The sequence below is a fragment of the Herpailurus yagouaroundi genome, unplaced genomic scaffold, assembly GCF_014898765.1.
Source record: "Herpailurus yagouaroundi ecotype Mexico unplaced genomic scaffold, PumYag 180, whole genome shotgun sequence".
Classification (NCBI taxonomy): domain Eukaryota; kingdom Metazoa; phylum Chordata; class Mammalia; order Carnivora; family Felidae; genus Herpailurus; species Herpailurus yagouaroundi.
Window position 1 is genome coordinate 17,460,138 of NW_024412411.1, and position 18,992 is coordinate 17,479,129.

Sequence of the window (18,992 nt, forward strand, 5' to 3'; positions counted from 1 at the left end):
GCTCGAACTCACGGACCGAGAGATTGTGACCTGGCTGAAGTCGGACGCTTAACCGACTGCACCACCCAGGCGCCCCTAGGTTTTCTCTATTTTTTAATTGGCTGCCTACTAAAACAAGATATGCAATAACAAAACTTTTTAAAGTTATAGAATAGTGAACTGCATCCATAAAGTCAAACTATGGGGTCTTTTTACTAACTGTGATGGCTAATCTCACGTGACAATTTACTGGGTCAGGGGATGCCCAGATATTTGGCTAAACATTATTCTGGGTGTGTCTATGAGGGTGTTTCCAGGTGAGATTAACATATATATCAATAGACTAAGTGGTGAAACTTGATTCCCTAATGTGGGTGGCCCTCATCCAACCTATTGAAGACCTGAGTAGAATAAAAAAGAATGAATAAGAGGGAACTCTTCCTTCATGAATGCTTGAATTGGGACATTGGTCTTTTCTGGCCTTCAGAACTGAACCCAAACATCTGCTCTTCTTGGGTCCCAAGTCTGCCAGCTTTCAGACCAGAACTGTACCATTGGTTCTGAGTATCTCTTTCTCTTTACACACACACACACACACACACACACACACACACACACACTACTATTTCTATTTTTCTAAGAGAAGTCTAACATTCTGATTCAATAGCATCAGCAGGGAATAAGCCAAGTTGTGCCAATCAAATGAATTATCCAAATAATTAAAGTCAATCCCTGTAGAAGTTAATGTTTTAGAAACTTGTCTGGTAACAGTGTAGATGATCAGGCAATGTAATAACACTTTTGTAATGTAAAATAATGAATCCATTTCCAATGCTTTTAAAAATTAGTCCTGAAGGAATTCCTCACTTTCAAACTTAAAATTCTAGGATTCTATATTATAGAAACAAGTTTATATAACTCTTTTTAAAATCAATTTCAAAAGCAACAGCAAAAAGTCTCAAAGTGTTTATTTCCTGAGGGAATGATGAAATTATCCAATTCTCTAAGAACCCATCTCATTTCCTTACAGCCATTTTTTTTAAGACTTAAGTAATCATTATCTCATGTGTTGATTCCTGTTATCATCATTAATCAGCACATGGCAAATCTACTTATTTTCCATGATTATTTCCAGGCTTTGCTGTTTTATGATATTTAAGTTCTACTTCTACTACACAGATTAAATTTCCAAAGCATCTGTCCTTATGCACCAAAATACACCATTTTATATTGCCAAATTATTACCTTCATGTGAATTTTCTCATTGCCACTCACCTGCCCAGAAGCAAAAATTCTCCTGCTAGACCCAGGCGCCTCATGGCCATCAGGAGACCTCTCACAGTCATGCCCTCACAGAAGCAGGCCACCACCCGGGCTTTGGGCAAGTGACTCCTGAGCTTCTTCAGCAGCTTATCGAAACTCTGTTCCCCTGCGTTGCTGTAGATTTTGTAAGAATGAGCGATGCAAATTCCTTCCTTGGCTGACATATCTTTGAAAGCCTCCATCCCACTTTCTCCATAGTTGCCTGTGTGAAAAGAGATAAGTAGAGGGGTAGTGAATGAGAGTGCCGGATGCACTGAGTCCAATTAGAGTGCGAAGGGCTGGGAGCATGATGGTCATTTGGTAGTGTTGAACTTGGAGCCTGAAGACCTGAATAAGTTTTTGCTCTTTCACTAACTTGTTCACTTTAGGCAATTTACAATGAAATTACATTACATGCATTGAACTTTAAACATTTTTTTCCAATGAGAGAGAAAATAGTATAAAAAGCACAAGCAAAAGCAATTCAGCTCCCCCTTTACTTAAAAAGTTCATATTCTAGTGTGAGATGATAGAAGACTTTCATCTGCTGTATTTTTATTCTATCTCACTTCCCTTTGCTTCTCACTGCATGACCGTCTCATCCCACCAGATCAGACTCTTGTATTTAAAGATATAATACATATACTAAATATAGTATAGATGTTGTTGTAGAATATTATATGTTGTGTGGTATTATATTTTTATAGAATATTATGCATATTATATTCTATTAGCAATCATAAGTATTAGTGGCTTTATCCCAACCAAAAAATTCCAGATCATTGAGATTTCAGTCTTGTTACAGATAAATGTATAAGCTTATGAAAAATATTTAAATTTTCATTCTACACAACCACAGAGAAGTTAGTGATTTGGGGGAATAATTCCAATGTCCTCTGCAAATTTGGGGAGCCAAGGACCTATGGTGGTCCTTTAAATTAATGGAAAGTGGTGATCAATACTGACAATCAACTGTATGCCAGGAAGTGTACCAAGACCTTTATATATGTGGTCTCACTTATCTCTCACGATAATATACTGAGGTATGCATTATGACCTCCATTCTGCAGATAAGAAAACAGATGAGATGGTTAGGTTTACACTTACTCAAAGTTACATACCCAGAAGGTGGAAGGCTGCACCGAATTCTCAAATCTAAGAGTGCAGATTCTGCTCCCTCCACTCATCCATGGCTGACTTTTGGAAGACTCAGAAGCCCAATTATATCTACATTTCTTTTTCTGATATAAAGGTCATGATACTTCAATTTTCGATATTTTTAGAGCATTTTAAGGCTTTATAAATCATAACAGGCTTGTTTTCTGAGTTTCCAAAAGATTAGGCGGATAAGGGGGAAAGATTTTAAGAATATAGGAGCCTATTACAAGACAACCAAGCTATGGGGCACATAAGGATGTAACTAGCCTAACAATCAACTAGACCGAGGATTGGAATTTCACCATGAGGGGATCTCAAATGAATAAAGAAGTACAAGGCATTCAATTGCATTGGCTTCACTATATGAGTAGAGTAGAGATAACTTATAAATACATATATCTATATAACATTTTGATTTTTGAAGTCTGTTCATACAGATTACAGCTCACTGCTCCTTGTACCAACTCTGTGATAGAGGTAATATTATCTTCCAATTCCACTCACAACTGATAAAATTGAAGTTCACACTTAGCAAATAGGTGGCAGAGTCTTGGTTTAAACATAGATCTTCTCACTCCTGACCCTGTGTATGTTTTCCTACAGCACAGGTATTTTGCTGCAAATGAGATCCTCAGACACTGAGGGTGGTTTTTGTGTAGTTTTATCTTCATGAATAAACTGTAAAGGGCAGGGCAGGACAGTTTAAGTCCCGACCACAAATACTGATGGGACAGCTGCATCTTTCCTTTTTCTCCAGAAATAAAATAACAAGGAACCTCGATGATGATGGCAAGTGGGCAATATAGCTATTTTGCAATTAACAAAGTTTAAAGGACCCCCTCTGAAAAATGTGCCCAAGGGCCTTAATTACTAGCTTTACACTAATCTGAGTAATCTATTATTCTCTGGTTTATTTTTAGCGACCTCTATTTTTCAACTGACTATCTTGCACTTAATACTATCATTAATGCTGGGGTATTTGCATACATAATGTGAAATTAGGTACACAGTGATCGTGATGACAATAATAAAAGTTCTCAATATATTCACAGTTAAACAAGAAAAAATATCTGACAAACCCATAATCTTTAGCACTTCTCCCAACAACACTTTAACATTGTTTTTGTTTATACAGTAAATTATATGGAAGCAGCTTGTAATAGGGAGAGAATCTTGTTATTAGAGAGATCTGAGTTCTAATTTAGCTTGGACAGTCTCTCTAAATCTAGCTTTTTCACCTGAAAATCAGAGGTAACACTGCTTAATATATGGATATTTTGTATATTATATACGTTAAACATTATATCTAGTTTAAATATGATAAGAAATGCTTATAATTATTATTTTATAATTATATATAATTGTTATTATACAATATTATATATAACAATAAACATTATACATAATTATAATATATATTATAAAACAATATATGTTAAATATACAACATATCTAACAGGTAGCCTGAACCCAATTAATTGCACCTATTGGGACTATAGAATGTTCTAGGTACAGTTAAACTGCTCTCTCCTGGAGCATCTAAAACAAATAATGGAGCAAACAGCATTAACACTCAACATTGGATTAAAGAATGAACTTAAATTAGTTGGGGAAATATGATTTTCTGAGAACAAAACCCAAGCAGTACTCTTTAAAACTAAAATTGGAAATAGTTTCATTATATGTGTGACATGAAAATTCTGCAGAATAATTTTGATTTAATAAAAGCAAGCCATGGTAATTTGGATATTAAAAATGGGAATATGCATTTCATTCATTCCAATAAAATTTGGAGGCCTGAAATGTTGAGATTTTCTGTAACTGATATAAAGACTATATTCTGGAATTACACACTTAAAGATAAAGGAGAGGAGCACCTGGGTGGCTCAGTTAGTTAAGCATCCAACTCTTAATCTTGGCTCTGGTCAGGATCTCAGTTCATGGAATCAAGCCCTGTGTTGGGCTCTGCGTTGACAGTGTGGAGCCTGCTTGGGATTCTCTCTCTCCCTCTCTTTCTCTCTGCCCCTCCCCAGCTCATCTGGGCGCACACTCTCCCTCTCTCTCAAAATAAAGACATATTTAAAATAAATAAATAAATAAATAAAAATAAAAATAAAGGGGAAACTATTAAAAAGTTCATAAATTTATTACAGGAAATGAAATAGATTTCAAGCAATGCACAGAATGAGAAAGAACTAAGGAAACAAAGCTTATTTTTCTAACAGGGAAATAAAAGTGACAAAGGAAGATATGGTATAGAATATTAAAGTGGTTTGTGGCTTCATTTTAAGTAACTGGTAAAAGCAGGAAGGAATCCATCGGACACTCTTTTAAACAGCAAAGGGCTGGTGATTTGGAATTATCTGAAGAAAATATAATCATAGCTTTACTGGGCTCTTAGCTTGCATTACTTATAGTTGCAATAATGCAAACGCCTATTACTGATTTTCAACTTTATGAATCTACATATAGACAAAGTAAAAAACTCATTATGCAACAGAAATAAATCTGATGAACCTTTACAAAAAAAATAAAGAAAAAGATGATAGGTTGAGAAGTGGAAGTAGGGTGAGCTTGGGTGTTGAAATCCTTCACGCACAATCTGGAAGTCATGATTTAGAGAATGAAAGAGAAATGGTTAAGAGAATTGTTGGAATCTCAAAAATAAGAAACTGATCTATTAATGTAATTATATTAAGGGAAGATACGTGAATTAAGAGATGTCTGTTGTCCATAAATTAAAAAGTAGGCACTAAAAAAGCATATGTTCCCACTCAGAAATATGAAGGTAAAAAAAAGAAAAAGAACCTTAAAATGCACTTTTTACCCTTCTGTACTATTAGATTTTGAAAAATATAAAGTACAAGTTTGAGTGAAGAAAATTTAATAACATAATTTAAAGTTATTGAAATTGAAAAGAAGATATGGACAATTGTAAATAGTTGCTTTCACTGGTACTATTTGACCTATGTCATGTTGGCTGCAAGTACCTGCATCCATTTGGGCCTCCAAAGTGCACACTGAAAACAAAACTGGCTAAAGAATAAGTTTAAATCTTTCTAACCTAGGATTATTTATTTGAACTTTATGTTTAAAGGCACTAAACAATCCTTTAGTATATAATGTATAATCAAAGATAACGGCTCTTTCTGATGGTACCAATCAGTATCAGTAACCACTGCTGTTACTGAGGCTTAAACATACTTTCATATTAAGGTAATAAAGTATGGCAATATAAACAGGATATATCTAGAAACGAAGAGATTTTCTTGGCACAATATACATTTGAGATATGGTTCACGTTTATAAATTGTGTGTGTGTTGGGGGAAATTATCATAAGAATAAAAATTAAATTAATAGAATTATACTAAAAAGACTCAAATACTTTTCTTTGACATTTGTTTATTTTTTTTTCCATTGTACTCCTACCTCTCCACCATAATCAGACCATCACTATTCCTTCCATAGAAGCTTACATGGTAACATAACCTTTCACCATCTTCTGTCTTCCATTTATTCAAAACCTTACCAAATATTATGTTTACAGGTCTTATTTCTTACTATGCTCTTCTCTATGTCCCTTGGATGCCCAACACATTCATACTTAATCACTTTTATTCATGATGCTCTTTCCACCTGGAATACCCTCTCCTCATGTCTCGATGTTGAAATCTTACCCATTCCTTCTGGTTCACCTCAACTGCCCAGACTGTATACTTATTTAGGATATAGACCATGTCTCCATAACACTGCCCAGCATATACTCGTGGAACTAAGCTGACCTACTCGATTATCCTTTTCAAGGATCTTCCTACAGGGAATAGTGTAGCCTAGTTATTCATTTAATAAATATTAATGAATTAATTAAGTACAGATATAACACTAAGCACATGGTAGACTCTAGATATTTAAACATTTAGCTTATTTATCTATTTTATAATACTGAAGGGAATAATTTTTGTTACTTATAATTGTTAGAGAAGTTTATAATTGTGGTTCATTTACCTAATAACTACTTTTTAAAATGTATTCACCTTAGGAAATTATAATTCACTTTAAAAAAATATTGAGCTTGATGTTGCATATTAAAACATTTTTTTCCTTTCAGTTGGCTCAAATTATCATTTGTCAAAAAAGAAATGAAGATTCTCAATATAAACTGTGATTTAAAAATGTATTCCAATTGGCCTTTACTACTACTATCTAGTTGCTATTACAATGTTTCTTTGTTTGTTTTTATTGACAACTACCAGTGAAGGAAAACACTGCGATTTCTCATGGGAGTTACTGCCTGGCATGATACCATCCCCCAGAATATGTATGAATAGGATCAATAAATCAGTATCCCATCACCACTTCCTGCTCTTTCATGGGGCCATAAATGTTCATCATGGGATCTTAGCCAAAACTGTCCTTGTTGAGTGGGCTATGTCTTAGTTCAACTAGTGGTTAACTAAAACAACTAGAAGGGAGAAAAGCCAGAGAGACAAACATCTCTTTTCACTGTATTACTATCTCTTTTATAAAGATGTTCTTCTTTTAAAAAAAAAATGTCTTCTCCCTCATTATAACCATCTGTGCAGTAAGTATAGCAATTCCAAATTCTATATTGCACCCATTTATGTTTGTCTCCTGCTACTAGACAATAAAGTTCTTCAAAGTATAGGCATTTATATCCTCACAACAAAAACAATGTATATGTGGTACATATTTTTGTTCAATGAAGAGAAAGAAGGAAGTTAAGTGGCCCAAGGAATATTCCTAAATAGGCCCACAGAACTGAGATTTAGATGTTTGGGATGCTAGAGATATAATTAATGGGAAGATTTTAAAACTAAAGGATTAGAGTACATAAAATTATTATCATCTATCATGTACCCTTATCATGACTCCATGAATTATTATAAATGCCTCTGCTATGAAAACTTTTGCTAACAAACAGATTTACAAGTTTGCACCAATTATTTTAAACCCTACCTTGGAGTCTTTCTATGACATGACCCAGATAGCACAGCATTCAGTGTGATATAGGACATGATGATATCTTATTCAAAGTGTTTTATTATTGAAAGTACTAGAAAGATATCATTTAGCAAAATCACTTTAGGCATTACTCAAGGCATGGATTACCTAAGCAACATTTGAGCAATATTCCAATAATGAATTCAGCAGAAAAAAAAACCTTAGAATTTGAACTATATATATGAAATATTATTTATGGGAATATTAACCAGGGCTACTGAGTATGGTCAGAAAAATATGTACCAAGCAGTAGCAGAACAGTGTACTACATTGGTGAATTTTCTACTGGCTACCAGGAAAAAAGGCTACAAAAAGGAATTTGATCTTAAAAGCAAAGGTACAAGGGGCGCCTGGGTGGCTCAGTCGGTCGAGCGGCCGACTTCGGCTCAGGTCACGATCTCGCGGTCCGTGGGTTTGAGCCCCGCGTCGGGCTCTGTGCTGACAGCTCAGAGCCTGGAGCCTGTTTTGGATTCTGTGTCTCCCTCTCTCTGACCCTCCCCCATTCATGCTCTGTCTCTCTCTGTCTCAAAAATAAATAAACGTTAAAAAAAATTAAAAAAAAAAGCAAAGATACAATTTGACTATACAAATCAATGCATGGCAGAGGACAGGAAAATAAATAATGAAAGAATACATGAGAGTTGTAACTGTCACATATGTTAAATACAACAACTCTGAATCCCATCTTTGGTTCTGTACTATAAGTTGCTGAGCCTTAGAATCAAAAGTTGTGAGATGTGCACGCTCCTATAACTCTAATCCATATAACTGTGTTGAAATAATTGAGATAGACCAAACTGAAAGGGAACCAAATTTAGAAAAAAAGAAAGATCAAGTTTTAGAATTTATTTTTAAATATCTTTGAAATAGCTAAGTAGGAATGCCAAACAGAAAAATGAATAAGGACATTCTGGCTCAGAGAATAGAAATCTAAATTGGAACTATTGAGACCATTAGAATATGGACAGCAACAGTAAGAGATGAAATTGTAGGATGTGAAGGGAAGAGGGCTCTGATTATATCCAAAGGAATTCAAATATTTATGCATTAATTGAGAAGGAAAAGGTTACAGAGACAATGAAGAAGAAGAAACCAAGACAATGTATTGTCATGAAAACCATCATAACAAAATGCTTTGCATTTATTTTACACATTAATTATGTGAATAGTAAAGTAAGATGGGAGAAGGTTGTATGTGAATGGGAGTAAAAGAATGAAGATAATATATTGACAACATTTTGAAACACTTGGCAGTGAAGAGAAGCAAAGAGGAATGGTGGTGATTGGCAGAGAATGTGGCAATCAAAGGAAAAATTTTGTTTATTTTTAGATAGGGGTACCTCAGGTGAAAGGCTTAGCCCAAGACAGAGTAAGTACTCAATATATGATCATTTTTACCACCACCACCACCATCATCATCATCAATCTAGACCATTTGGCATTAACTGGTAAAAGGTTAATAATAATATTATTGGTCACTTCCAATATTACTACTACTAATAATTTATTAATAATTATTTAAACCAACCAATTCTTGAGGTGGCTATTATTTCTCACATTTTTAAAGTATTTATGCTAAGGAATTTGTGAAATAACTGATAGCTTCATCTGTCAAACTTAAAAGCCTAGGCTCTCTTCCTACAGCATAGTATATCCTCAAAGCATTGAGTGAGAATTGCTCATTTAGTTCTGTGGTTATTCCAAAAGGATTTACTCACCACTAAATGTTTCATTTGAAACCTATGCTTGATACTATTGAACAGAATTAATCTCAGCAAACATACATTGTTTAACAAGTGTTTTGCCTAATGACTAAATATATGATAGACATATATGGTTTAGCACTAAATGATCTAATCCACATCACTGCTGAGAATTGGTGTTTAAATATCAAAGCCTTCCTACAAAACATACATGCTTAATTACAGCTTTTCTATAGACAAAGGCCTGTAAAATAAGAGGGGGATTTTGGAAATAGACTTGCCATATCATCTGTTATTTGTTACTTAACTAAATCTTTGCTGGTAAGGGAAGAATGACTGCAGAGGGACAGAAGGAAGATGAAAAAAAAAACTTGTTTTTCTATCAAAAATTCCGCAGTGTTGTAATTATTACCTTGTTATTGTAGCTGAAATTGAGATTTGCAAAATGAAAAGTATCACTTTATTAATAATCTTAAAAATAATGGAGTTGTCGACTTATTTCGTTTTCTGACTATTCTTCCTAGAGGAAAATTAAAAAAAGCCGAGACAGAAATTATGACCCAGATTCCTGCTCTAACCCTCCAGAATTCAACTTCCTTCTTTTTTGTAAGCTGTCAACTTCACAGCTAAAGCCTGCGGTGCATGTCTCATTAAGAGTGATTCCATTTCCACAGAAAGGACAAACCTCTATATAGAACTGTGTGTCAATGGGTCGGGTGAGTTGGTGAGTTATTCATTTTGCCTGTTTTAGCTCACAAGTCACCTATGATCCTGGATTCTAACTGGATCTAATGGCAACCCGGAAATCCCCCCATCTCAGCTGAAGGCAGAAAATCTCTGCAGCACAGCCAAAGCTGTTCAAGCTTGACAGACTTTGCTGAAAAGAAGTAACTTCTCTGACAGCAGCTCCCTGGCCTGCCACTGCCTTATCCAGTTTATATCTGTCCTATCTGGCTTCTGCGGTTGTTAGATTCTGTCTGGAAGGACTAGAACTCCCACAATACAGACAGCAGGGACTCAGTTTAGAAATATCTGTCTGGACCATCATTTACTGCAGGACTGAGAAATGAGCAGAAAGAATTGGAATGTAGTGCAATGGCTGTGGTGTCATTGCCAAATTAAGCTTCTTTCAGGAGTTGGCCAACCATGCAATATGTACTCTAGGATTATGGTCTTGGTGACAGTTTTCTGTAGTTCAGACCTATGCTGTCCATTATGATAGTCATTGGCCACATGTGGCTATAGAGCATTTGGCATATGGCTAATTCAAATTAAGATATTCTGCCATGATAAAACAAAATAGATTTCAAGGACTATATGATAAAATAATGTAAAAATCCCCATTAATACTTTATGATATTACATGTTGAAATGATAAAATTTTTGATGTCTTGGGTTAAAGTGTGTTTTTAAAATTAACATCACTTGTTTCTTTTTACCCTTTCTTAAAATTACATACACACAATTATATACTCATATCTTTATTCGAGAGTACTGAATTATACATTTAGAGAATATTGACATCCTGTATATTTCAGCTAGAATCTAAACCTCTTAGAACACTTTATGATACCCAGGATTTTTTATCATCTAGTGTCTAATCTTTTTCTCTAGACTCACTGCCTGCATTTTCTTTATGCATATAGCACATGCTTCAGCCACACCAAAGAATATACCGATCGCCAAATACACCATGTTTTTTCACATCTCTAGATTTCACACACTCCTTTTTCCTGAGATATTCTTCTGTGTAGCTAATTCTGGCTCATACTCAAGACTCAGAGGAAAATGACAGAACTCCCTAACCCTCCAGATCTAAATATATACCCTCTACTGTGCTCTCACTGACCACCTCCAATATCAGAAGATTTTTCATGTTTTATTGTAATTATTTATTTGTTTGACTCTCTAAAAGACTATGAACTAATCAGCAAAAGAGATTACATCTTAATTACCCTTTTTCTCTAGAGTTTAGGCAGCCTAAGTATTCGTTCAATAAATGTAGTCTAGAAAATGAGTATTAACTTTCCCCCAGGTTTACTGACATGTAATTGAGATATAACATTGTGTAAGTTTAAGGTGCAAATGTGATGAGTTAATATATATATATATATATATATATATATATATATATATATGAAAATGATTACTATAATAAAGTTAGTTAACATATCCATCACTTCACATAGTTTCTTTATTTTTGATGAGAATATTTAAGATCTACTCTCTTAGCAACTTTGAAGTATACAATGTAGTATTGTTAACTACAGTCGCTATGTTGTATATTAGATCCTCAGAATTTATTCATCTTATACCAGCAAGTTTGTACCCTTTGACAAACATCTCCCCATTTCTCCCACCCCTCTGCCCCAGCAACCACCAATTTACCCTTTGTTTTTCTGAGCTCAGCTCCTTTAGATTTCACGTGTAAGTCAGATCATACAGTATTTGTGTTTCTCTGCTTATTTTCCTTAGCATAATGCCCTCCAGGGTCATTGATTTCTCATTTAAAAATTATTGTGGAGCATCTATTATAAACAGCTGTGCAAAGCAGCTCTGCTATTGAAGTTGCTCTGTGCTCGCTGTCGTCCAAAGGGGCTGAGCCAGATTAAGATAAAGTCTATGGTGAAGGGCTGCACAGCTCAGGAACCTGCACCTTGGGTAGCATAAGGGGACAGTTTTTGAAACTTGTTATTCAGCTTACCACCTGCATGGTCTTGGAGAAACCACATAACTTTTTTTCTGATTTTTTTTCTCTGTATCTATAAAATGATATACACTCCAAGGATCCTTTAAGCTTTAGACCTGCATCTTATGTGGTTTTGTTATATTGTAATAATTATGAAGAGAATTGTAACCATTTTCTCCATTCCTTTTACATATGGTTGCTCCAAATTCCATTTTCAATGTCTCGCAATATGTATTCTGAGCCTTAAGGCTAATTTCTAAGTTAAGTTTTTTTTGTAAATTTAGATGTTTCAGGAATCAGAACTTCTACTTGATGCAGAGTTAATGGAAAGGTATCAGATAAAATGTCTCTGGTAATATATGAAAAATAGTCTTCATCAAAGTGGGAAATTTTGCCATTTATTTAACTATACTGAATTCAATCATCTGTTCTACCTATACTTTCTGGACATCATATCAAGTATTAGTTGGTCTTTTTTAGATATCTCATTCTTCATAAGATCTTCTTAGTCTGATAAGGCTTTTTTCTTTTTGTCTCCTTAATGTTCTCATGTCAATTTGTTAAAAGATTCCAACAATTCAATCAACTCTCCACTAGACAAAATACATTCGTTTTTATATGTGTCAAACCAAGGGAGAACTAAACTCCCTAAATATATTTCTAAAAGAATTAAAACTGCTGATAAAAAAATAAAAATAAAATTGTCTGTTGATCATAACTGGAAACCTACGGGGGGAAATGTACATTTCCTTGTAAATGAGATGCGTGTGTGTGTGTGTGTGTGTGTGTGTGTGTGTGTGTGTATACCAAAAATTCCCTAGGAGTGTCTAAGTGTCTGTTTTAAGGCAAGGGAAAAAGCTCCTGGTCTAGAACCATGAAAGCTGTAATTTTAGATCTCATTTAAACAAAAGCCCAGTTTCAAGCATTAGTAAGTTGACTCTAGGTTTTATATACTTACAAATGCCACTAAAAATCTTGCTTGATATGGGGGAAAGGGAGGGGTAGGTGGAGGAAGATTAACTCAGCTTACTAGCTTCTTAATCTTGGGTAGTTTCCATGGATCCCAGATTCAATACTTTTAAGAGCAATAGGTTCCATTTCACTCAATATCCAAGCATTTGTTGAAATAAATAAATAATAAATAACTATATAGGTCTGACAGGTGTGAAGTGTTGTCTGTTAATATAATATCAATTAACATATAGAGGACTGATATAAGAATGTCAATATATATGTATGTGCATATGTGTGTATATATTTATATAGCTATATGATACACACGCAAACACACACACACACACACACACATATATGTTCATATGCATACATAAGATGTAGGCAGAAGAGTTTAAAGAAAGAAGAGATTGCTTCTAATTGGACACATCAGGTGACTTATAAATGACATCCTTTTGTTCTGTTTTCTCCTTCCATTATGTCCAGGTAATTAATTTATTATTTTAATTTTAATTATTTTTTGAGTGGAGTTCACAAACAATGCTACATTAGTTTCAGGTATACAACAGAGAGATTCAACTTCTCCATACGTTATGCTATGGTCACCACATCTGACATGGTAAATAGCTTAGTTACACCTCATTTCAAATGACTAGTTTAGTCACATGAAGTACACGTTATCAAACTTTTCTCCATCTGCCCCACATGATTATGGGAAAATAATAATGTAGGGCTGAGGGAAACCAAGAGTGAGACAGGGAAGGAAAGAAAACCAATACAAGAGGGGATTACTGAGGCTACTAGATTGCTCATTTTGTTGGGCCATCTTTCAGGAAGCCATATAAAGAATGCTTCTCAAGGCCATGTTCAGGAGGAAGGCAGAAGAATATGTTCACAGTCTTTCATTTGCCAACAGTTAGAGATTACTTCCTCAGGGCATTATTTTCTCTGATCTTCTCCCTTATCATGAGCTGGTTCCAAGCAGTCTGCCTTAGCATAGCAAGGGAGCTCCTAAGTAGAATATAAGAGGGATGTGGAGAAAACACAAGGTGATACACTACTGATCTGTACCCATGTGAAATTATTACAAGTCCATGAAAAGTTGGTTATTGTATTGTTGGCTGGGGAATGAAACTAAGAACAAAGGCCTGGAAACAGAGGAAACCAAGAAGATTTGAAATGGTATCTTAAGTGATATCTGATATTGGGGAGGTAAAACACTGGGGTTAAATTTTTAATGTTAATTTATTTATTTTGGGAAAGACAGAACATGAGCAGTAAAGGGGCAGAGAGAGAGAGGAAGAGAGAGAATCCCAAACAGGCTCTGTGCTATGGGGCTCATTCTCACAACTCATGAGATCATGACCTGAACTGAAACCAAGAATTGGACAATCAACCAACTGAGGCAACCAGGCACCCCAAACATTGGGGTTATTTAAATTATTTACAAGTGCTTCTGGTTTTTGTTTTTGTTTTGTTTTGTTTTTGTTTTTGTTTTTTTTTAGCTTTCGACGAGGTGTTTGCTTATCTCCCATGATATGAGGGATGCTTGGTGGTAAATGTTTAACAACTACCTCTCTGAAGGGAAATATTTTCTGTGTGTATGTGTTACAAATATTACTGATTATAAAATTCATGTAGCATACACTTTAAAAAATAATGAAATGCACAAGTTCTTTATTATAAATTCCATATAGCCAATTAACTTTCACAAAAGGCTTTCACTGAATTTGCTAAAATCTTATATCCACAGGTAATGTATGTTTACAATTGACCAGTGCATTTTTTAGATGAATATTAACTGAAATTTTTATATATGTTAATGTGTTTGATAAAAGTGAAGCCAAATAATTGTACTTAGAACTCTGCTTACCGATCAATGATGCAAATAACTTATTTGCTGAATCACAAAATGGTTTCAAATGCTAGAAGAATATTTTTTATATATTGTGCAATCACAATGTTATGGTTACAGATTTGACAAACTTAAGTTTAATCTGAATGGTTAAGATTTTCTCCATCATTTTAAGTCCAGACAATAAAAAACAAGCCCTGGTTTTTAGTTTGCCAATCTCTACAGTGTAAATATTCCCACCATGACCAATTTCAAGCTACTGATATGAGGTCAGTAAAAATGGAGTTGGAAGGGAATGCACAGTAGCATACCAATATAGTATATTGACCATATAACTACTGTTACTGTAAAGAGCCTAAAGTGTACAGAAAACTAAAATGTGGTCAAATAATTAGTAATAATCTGTTTTCATTAGAATTTATTGGTAATTTAATTTTTAAAAATTTATTTAATTATAAATTAAATAATTCAATTTTTAATAATGGCTAAGCTTAACAATAGGCTACTGAAATATAAAAATTCTCTTACGCATACCTCTATGAACTGTTGCCAGCACACAATGGATATGCCAATAAAATCTTTTAAGATTCTGCTAGCCAATGGTCTCTGTTATTTTTGGTTATTCTAGGACTTTGAAGAGGCCATTGAGGTTACAGTGCCTATAATTCAGACTCCTTGGAAAAGATTCAATACTGTAAAGGTGAAAGTTTAATGGTGGAAAAAGGAATATTATATCACTTCTGACTGGGTTCAGTAAAAGGCCTGCACATGAAGTAGAATTAAGTTGGGTCTTACAGAAGGAATGGATTTGGTCAATTGGGAGATAGCATTCCAGATGGAGTTAAAAGAACAAGCACAGGTTGAGATGGATAAGCATGTGATAAAGACCCAATCTTCCCACCTCAGAGGTGACAAAAAGGACCAGATCCAGGCCAGGATCACAGTGGGGAGGTCCTAACTCGACAGATGAAGAGGCACAATGAAAAGGGTTTGAGAGAGCAGATGACATCTGCTTTGCACTTAACAAAGAATACTTTAATGGGGCGCCTAGATGGTGCAGTCAATTAAGTGTTTGACTCTTGGTTTCAGCCCAGGTCATGATCTCATGGTTTTAAGTTTTGCACTGGGCTCTGTTCTGACAGTGCAGAGCCTCCTTGGGTTTCTCTGTCTCCCTCTCTCTTTCCCTCCCCCACTAGTGGTGTCTCAGTCTCTCTCAAAATAGATAACTAAAAAAAAAAACGTTTTTTTTTTAACATTTATTCATTTTTGAGAGACAGACAGTGACAGAGCATGAGAGGGGGAGGGACATAGAGAGAGGGAGACACAGAATCCAAAGGAAGCTCCAGGTTCTGAGCTGTCACCACAGAGCCCAACACAGGGCTAGAACCCATGGACTGCGAGATCATGACCTGACCTGAAGTAAGATGCTTAACCAACTGAGCCACCCACGCACCCCATAAATTAACTTTTTTCTTAAAAAAAAAAAAAAAGAAAGAAAGAATACTGTAGTAATGACACAATACAGTGGAGTGGTGGTCTAAAGAGAAATGTAGAGTAATGTAATTACAAAATTTATAAGTAAAAAGGGAATGAATTAGGATGGTGATAATGGAAACAAAAACACAATGGTGTGCAGGGCCTACTTTGTAATATAACTCAGAGGGAGTTCATGTGGAATATAAAGTGAATGATGGTCTTTGGGATTATGCTATGTGCTCTTTAAAAAACTGACAAATGATTACTTCATGTGAGACTAGAGAGAAAGCAGGAAGGCTACTTAGGAGGTTAATGGGGTGAAAAATGGGGGTAACTTAAAAGTAGTGTCAGTGGACATTATATCCATGGGCTGAATTATGTGTCCCCAAAATTTATATGTTGAAATATTAACCCTCCAGTATCTCAGAATACTACTGTATCTGGAGACAAAAACTTTCAATAATGAAGGTAAAATGAGGTCATATGGGTGGTCCCAAATCTGATATGATTTATCTCCTTATAAAAAGAAGTGATTAGGACACAAGCACGCACAAAGAGAAGATGATGTGAGGACACAGGGAGGAGACAGCCATCCACAACTCCAGGCCCTAAGGAGGACAGCCCACTTGACACAGGCTTCCAGCCTCCAGAAGTGTGAGGAAACAAGTTTCTGTTGTTTAAGCCACCTATTTTATGGTTCTTTGTTAGGCTTCCCAAGCAAACGAATGCAACCCTCTGTAGCCATCCTTAGGCAGGATAAAAAGTAATATAATTTTGTGATGAGAGGAATCATTTTTGGAAAAGACGCTGGTGTCAGTAATATATAGAGTTTGATTCTTTCATCAGCAATTTCCAAAATGCATGAGTCTAGACAAATTATTTCAATGTCTCTGAGCTTTAGTTTTTTTAAATCACATCATATATAATACAACAGCCATCAGCCCAATGTCTGGCACAAAACAGATACAACAAGTTAGTTGTTAGTTCTCTCCTAGTTTTTTCTTCGTAACAGGTAGTCACATTACAGTCACATTACAGAGAACAGCTCTAAAGTTAGACTAAGTTTAAATCTCACTTGAATTAATCAAACCTGGGTTCATATTCTGGCTCTATCACTTATCGGCATTTGGGCAAGTTACTTAATCTCTCTAAACCTTTGTTTCCTCATCGATAAAATTCTCACAAAGTGATTATTAGGATTAAATGTGATTTTGTATGTGAAATGCTTAGAACATAAATAGTGCTGAATATATAAAAATGAGCCAGCAAGTATTAATATTACTAATCACATACAATTTTTATAAGTTCTTTTTCCTTGACACTGGTATTTGCCATGACTGTCTATGACCAACTCTCTCAATAGAAATTCTACCTTCATGGGGGGGGGCGCCTGGGTGGCTCAGTTGGTTAAGCATCCGACATCGGCTCAGGTCATGATCTCACGGTCCGTGGGTTCGAGCCCCGCGTCGGACTCTGTGCTGACAGCTCAGAGCCTGGAGCCTGCTTCAGATTCTGTGTCTCCCTCTCTCTGACCCTCCCCCGTTCATGCTGTCTCTCTCTTTCTCAAAAATTAATAAACATTAAAAAAAATTTAAAAAAAGAGAAATTCTTCCTACATGGTTTACCTCTATTCTCAAGGCTTCAGCTAACACCAATGGCTCCTAATGTATATCTCCAGTTAGATACCTGGCAAATGTTAATTCAACTATTGCCAAGAATTCTTCTGTGAAATTTAAGACTAAAGCTGTTCATTAGATATGGTGATGCACTGAATGTTCAGTAGTGTTGCTACAAAGTAACAACATTTTAGTGTTTCTTAAAAACATGATCTCTATCCCTATTGCCTATGTAAGCACCTCACATAGCAAATTAGAACAGAAATAACCTCTGTCATCAGGGAACTTAATAGCTAAAGCATCTTGATTGGATTCACCCAGTGTTTTAATAAAATCACTCACGGTCCAATTCTCTTGTCCTCATTTTGTTGCTGATGAAATCCCAGGATAGTACCAAAGTGTTGGCTTTTTTCACTCTGTTGCACTAATGTCTGCTCTTTTCCCCATACTCTAATCCTTTAATCATACCTTTGGGATACTAGAGTGTAGTAAACCATTTGGGATGATCTAACACATAGGAATAGCAAGTTATTCTCTGAAGCACATGAAGGCTGCCAATGTGGCTTATTTCTTCCCTGTCCCTCAAGGTATCTTTGATTCCTCCCAAGGCTCCATGGGGCACTCCTGGCTAAGAGAAATCCTTGAGATGGAATTCTTGTCTATTTTCAGCTTTTCATTTAAAAAACAAGTTAGATTTAGAAACGATTTTAGGGGGCGCCTGGATGGCGCAGTCGGTTAAGCCTCCGACTTCAGCCAGGTCATGATCTCACGGTCCGTGAGTTCGAGCCCCGCGTCGGGCTCTGGGCTGATGGCTCCGAGCCTGGAGCCTGTTTCCGATTCTGTGTCTCCCTCTCTCTCTGCCCCTCCCCCGTTCATGCTCTGTCTCTCTCTGTCCCAAAAATAAATAAACGTTGAAAAAAAATTTTTTGAGAAACGATTTTAGGATTCAAGACTATGCTGGGTCATGAACTCATAGAACTATGGGCCAGCTATGAAAAAAGTAAATGATGATGGTCCTGCTTTAATAAGAACCCATTATTATTGATATCACACGGTATCTTGGAAACCCTTACCTGGCAACAGATTCCTCTGCCTGTTTACTCGAGATGAGCATTTAATCTGCTGATACTTGCAATTCCTTAGCCCCTTGGCCTCAGTGATTGGCCTAAAGGGGTGAGATGTTACCTAAACTGGTCACCAGGTCTTTTGCTTGGATTTTCAAACTCAATTTCAAAGT

At 35.6% G+C, this 18,992-nt stretch overlaps 1 protein-coding gene across 1 annotated transcript in view; it reads right to left on the bottom strand.

The window, feature by feature from the left end:
• Positions 1-18,992, bottom strand: part of GRM5 (glutamate metabotropic receptor 5) — a 522,995-nt gene that overhangs the window by 320,218 nt on the left and 183,785 nt on the right. Inside the window, exon 3 of the mRNA XM_040489104.1 lies at positions 1,255-1,504. Coding sequence (XP_040345038.1) covers positions 1,255-1,504 — 250 coding nt within the window. The remainder of the gene's footprint in view (positions 1-1,254; positions 1,505-18,992) is intronic.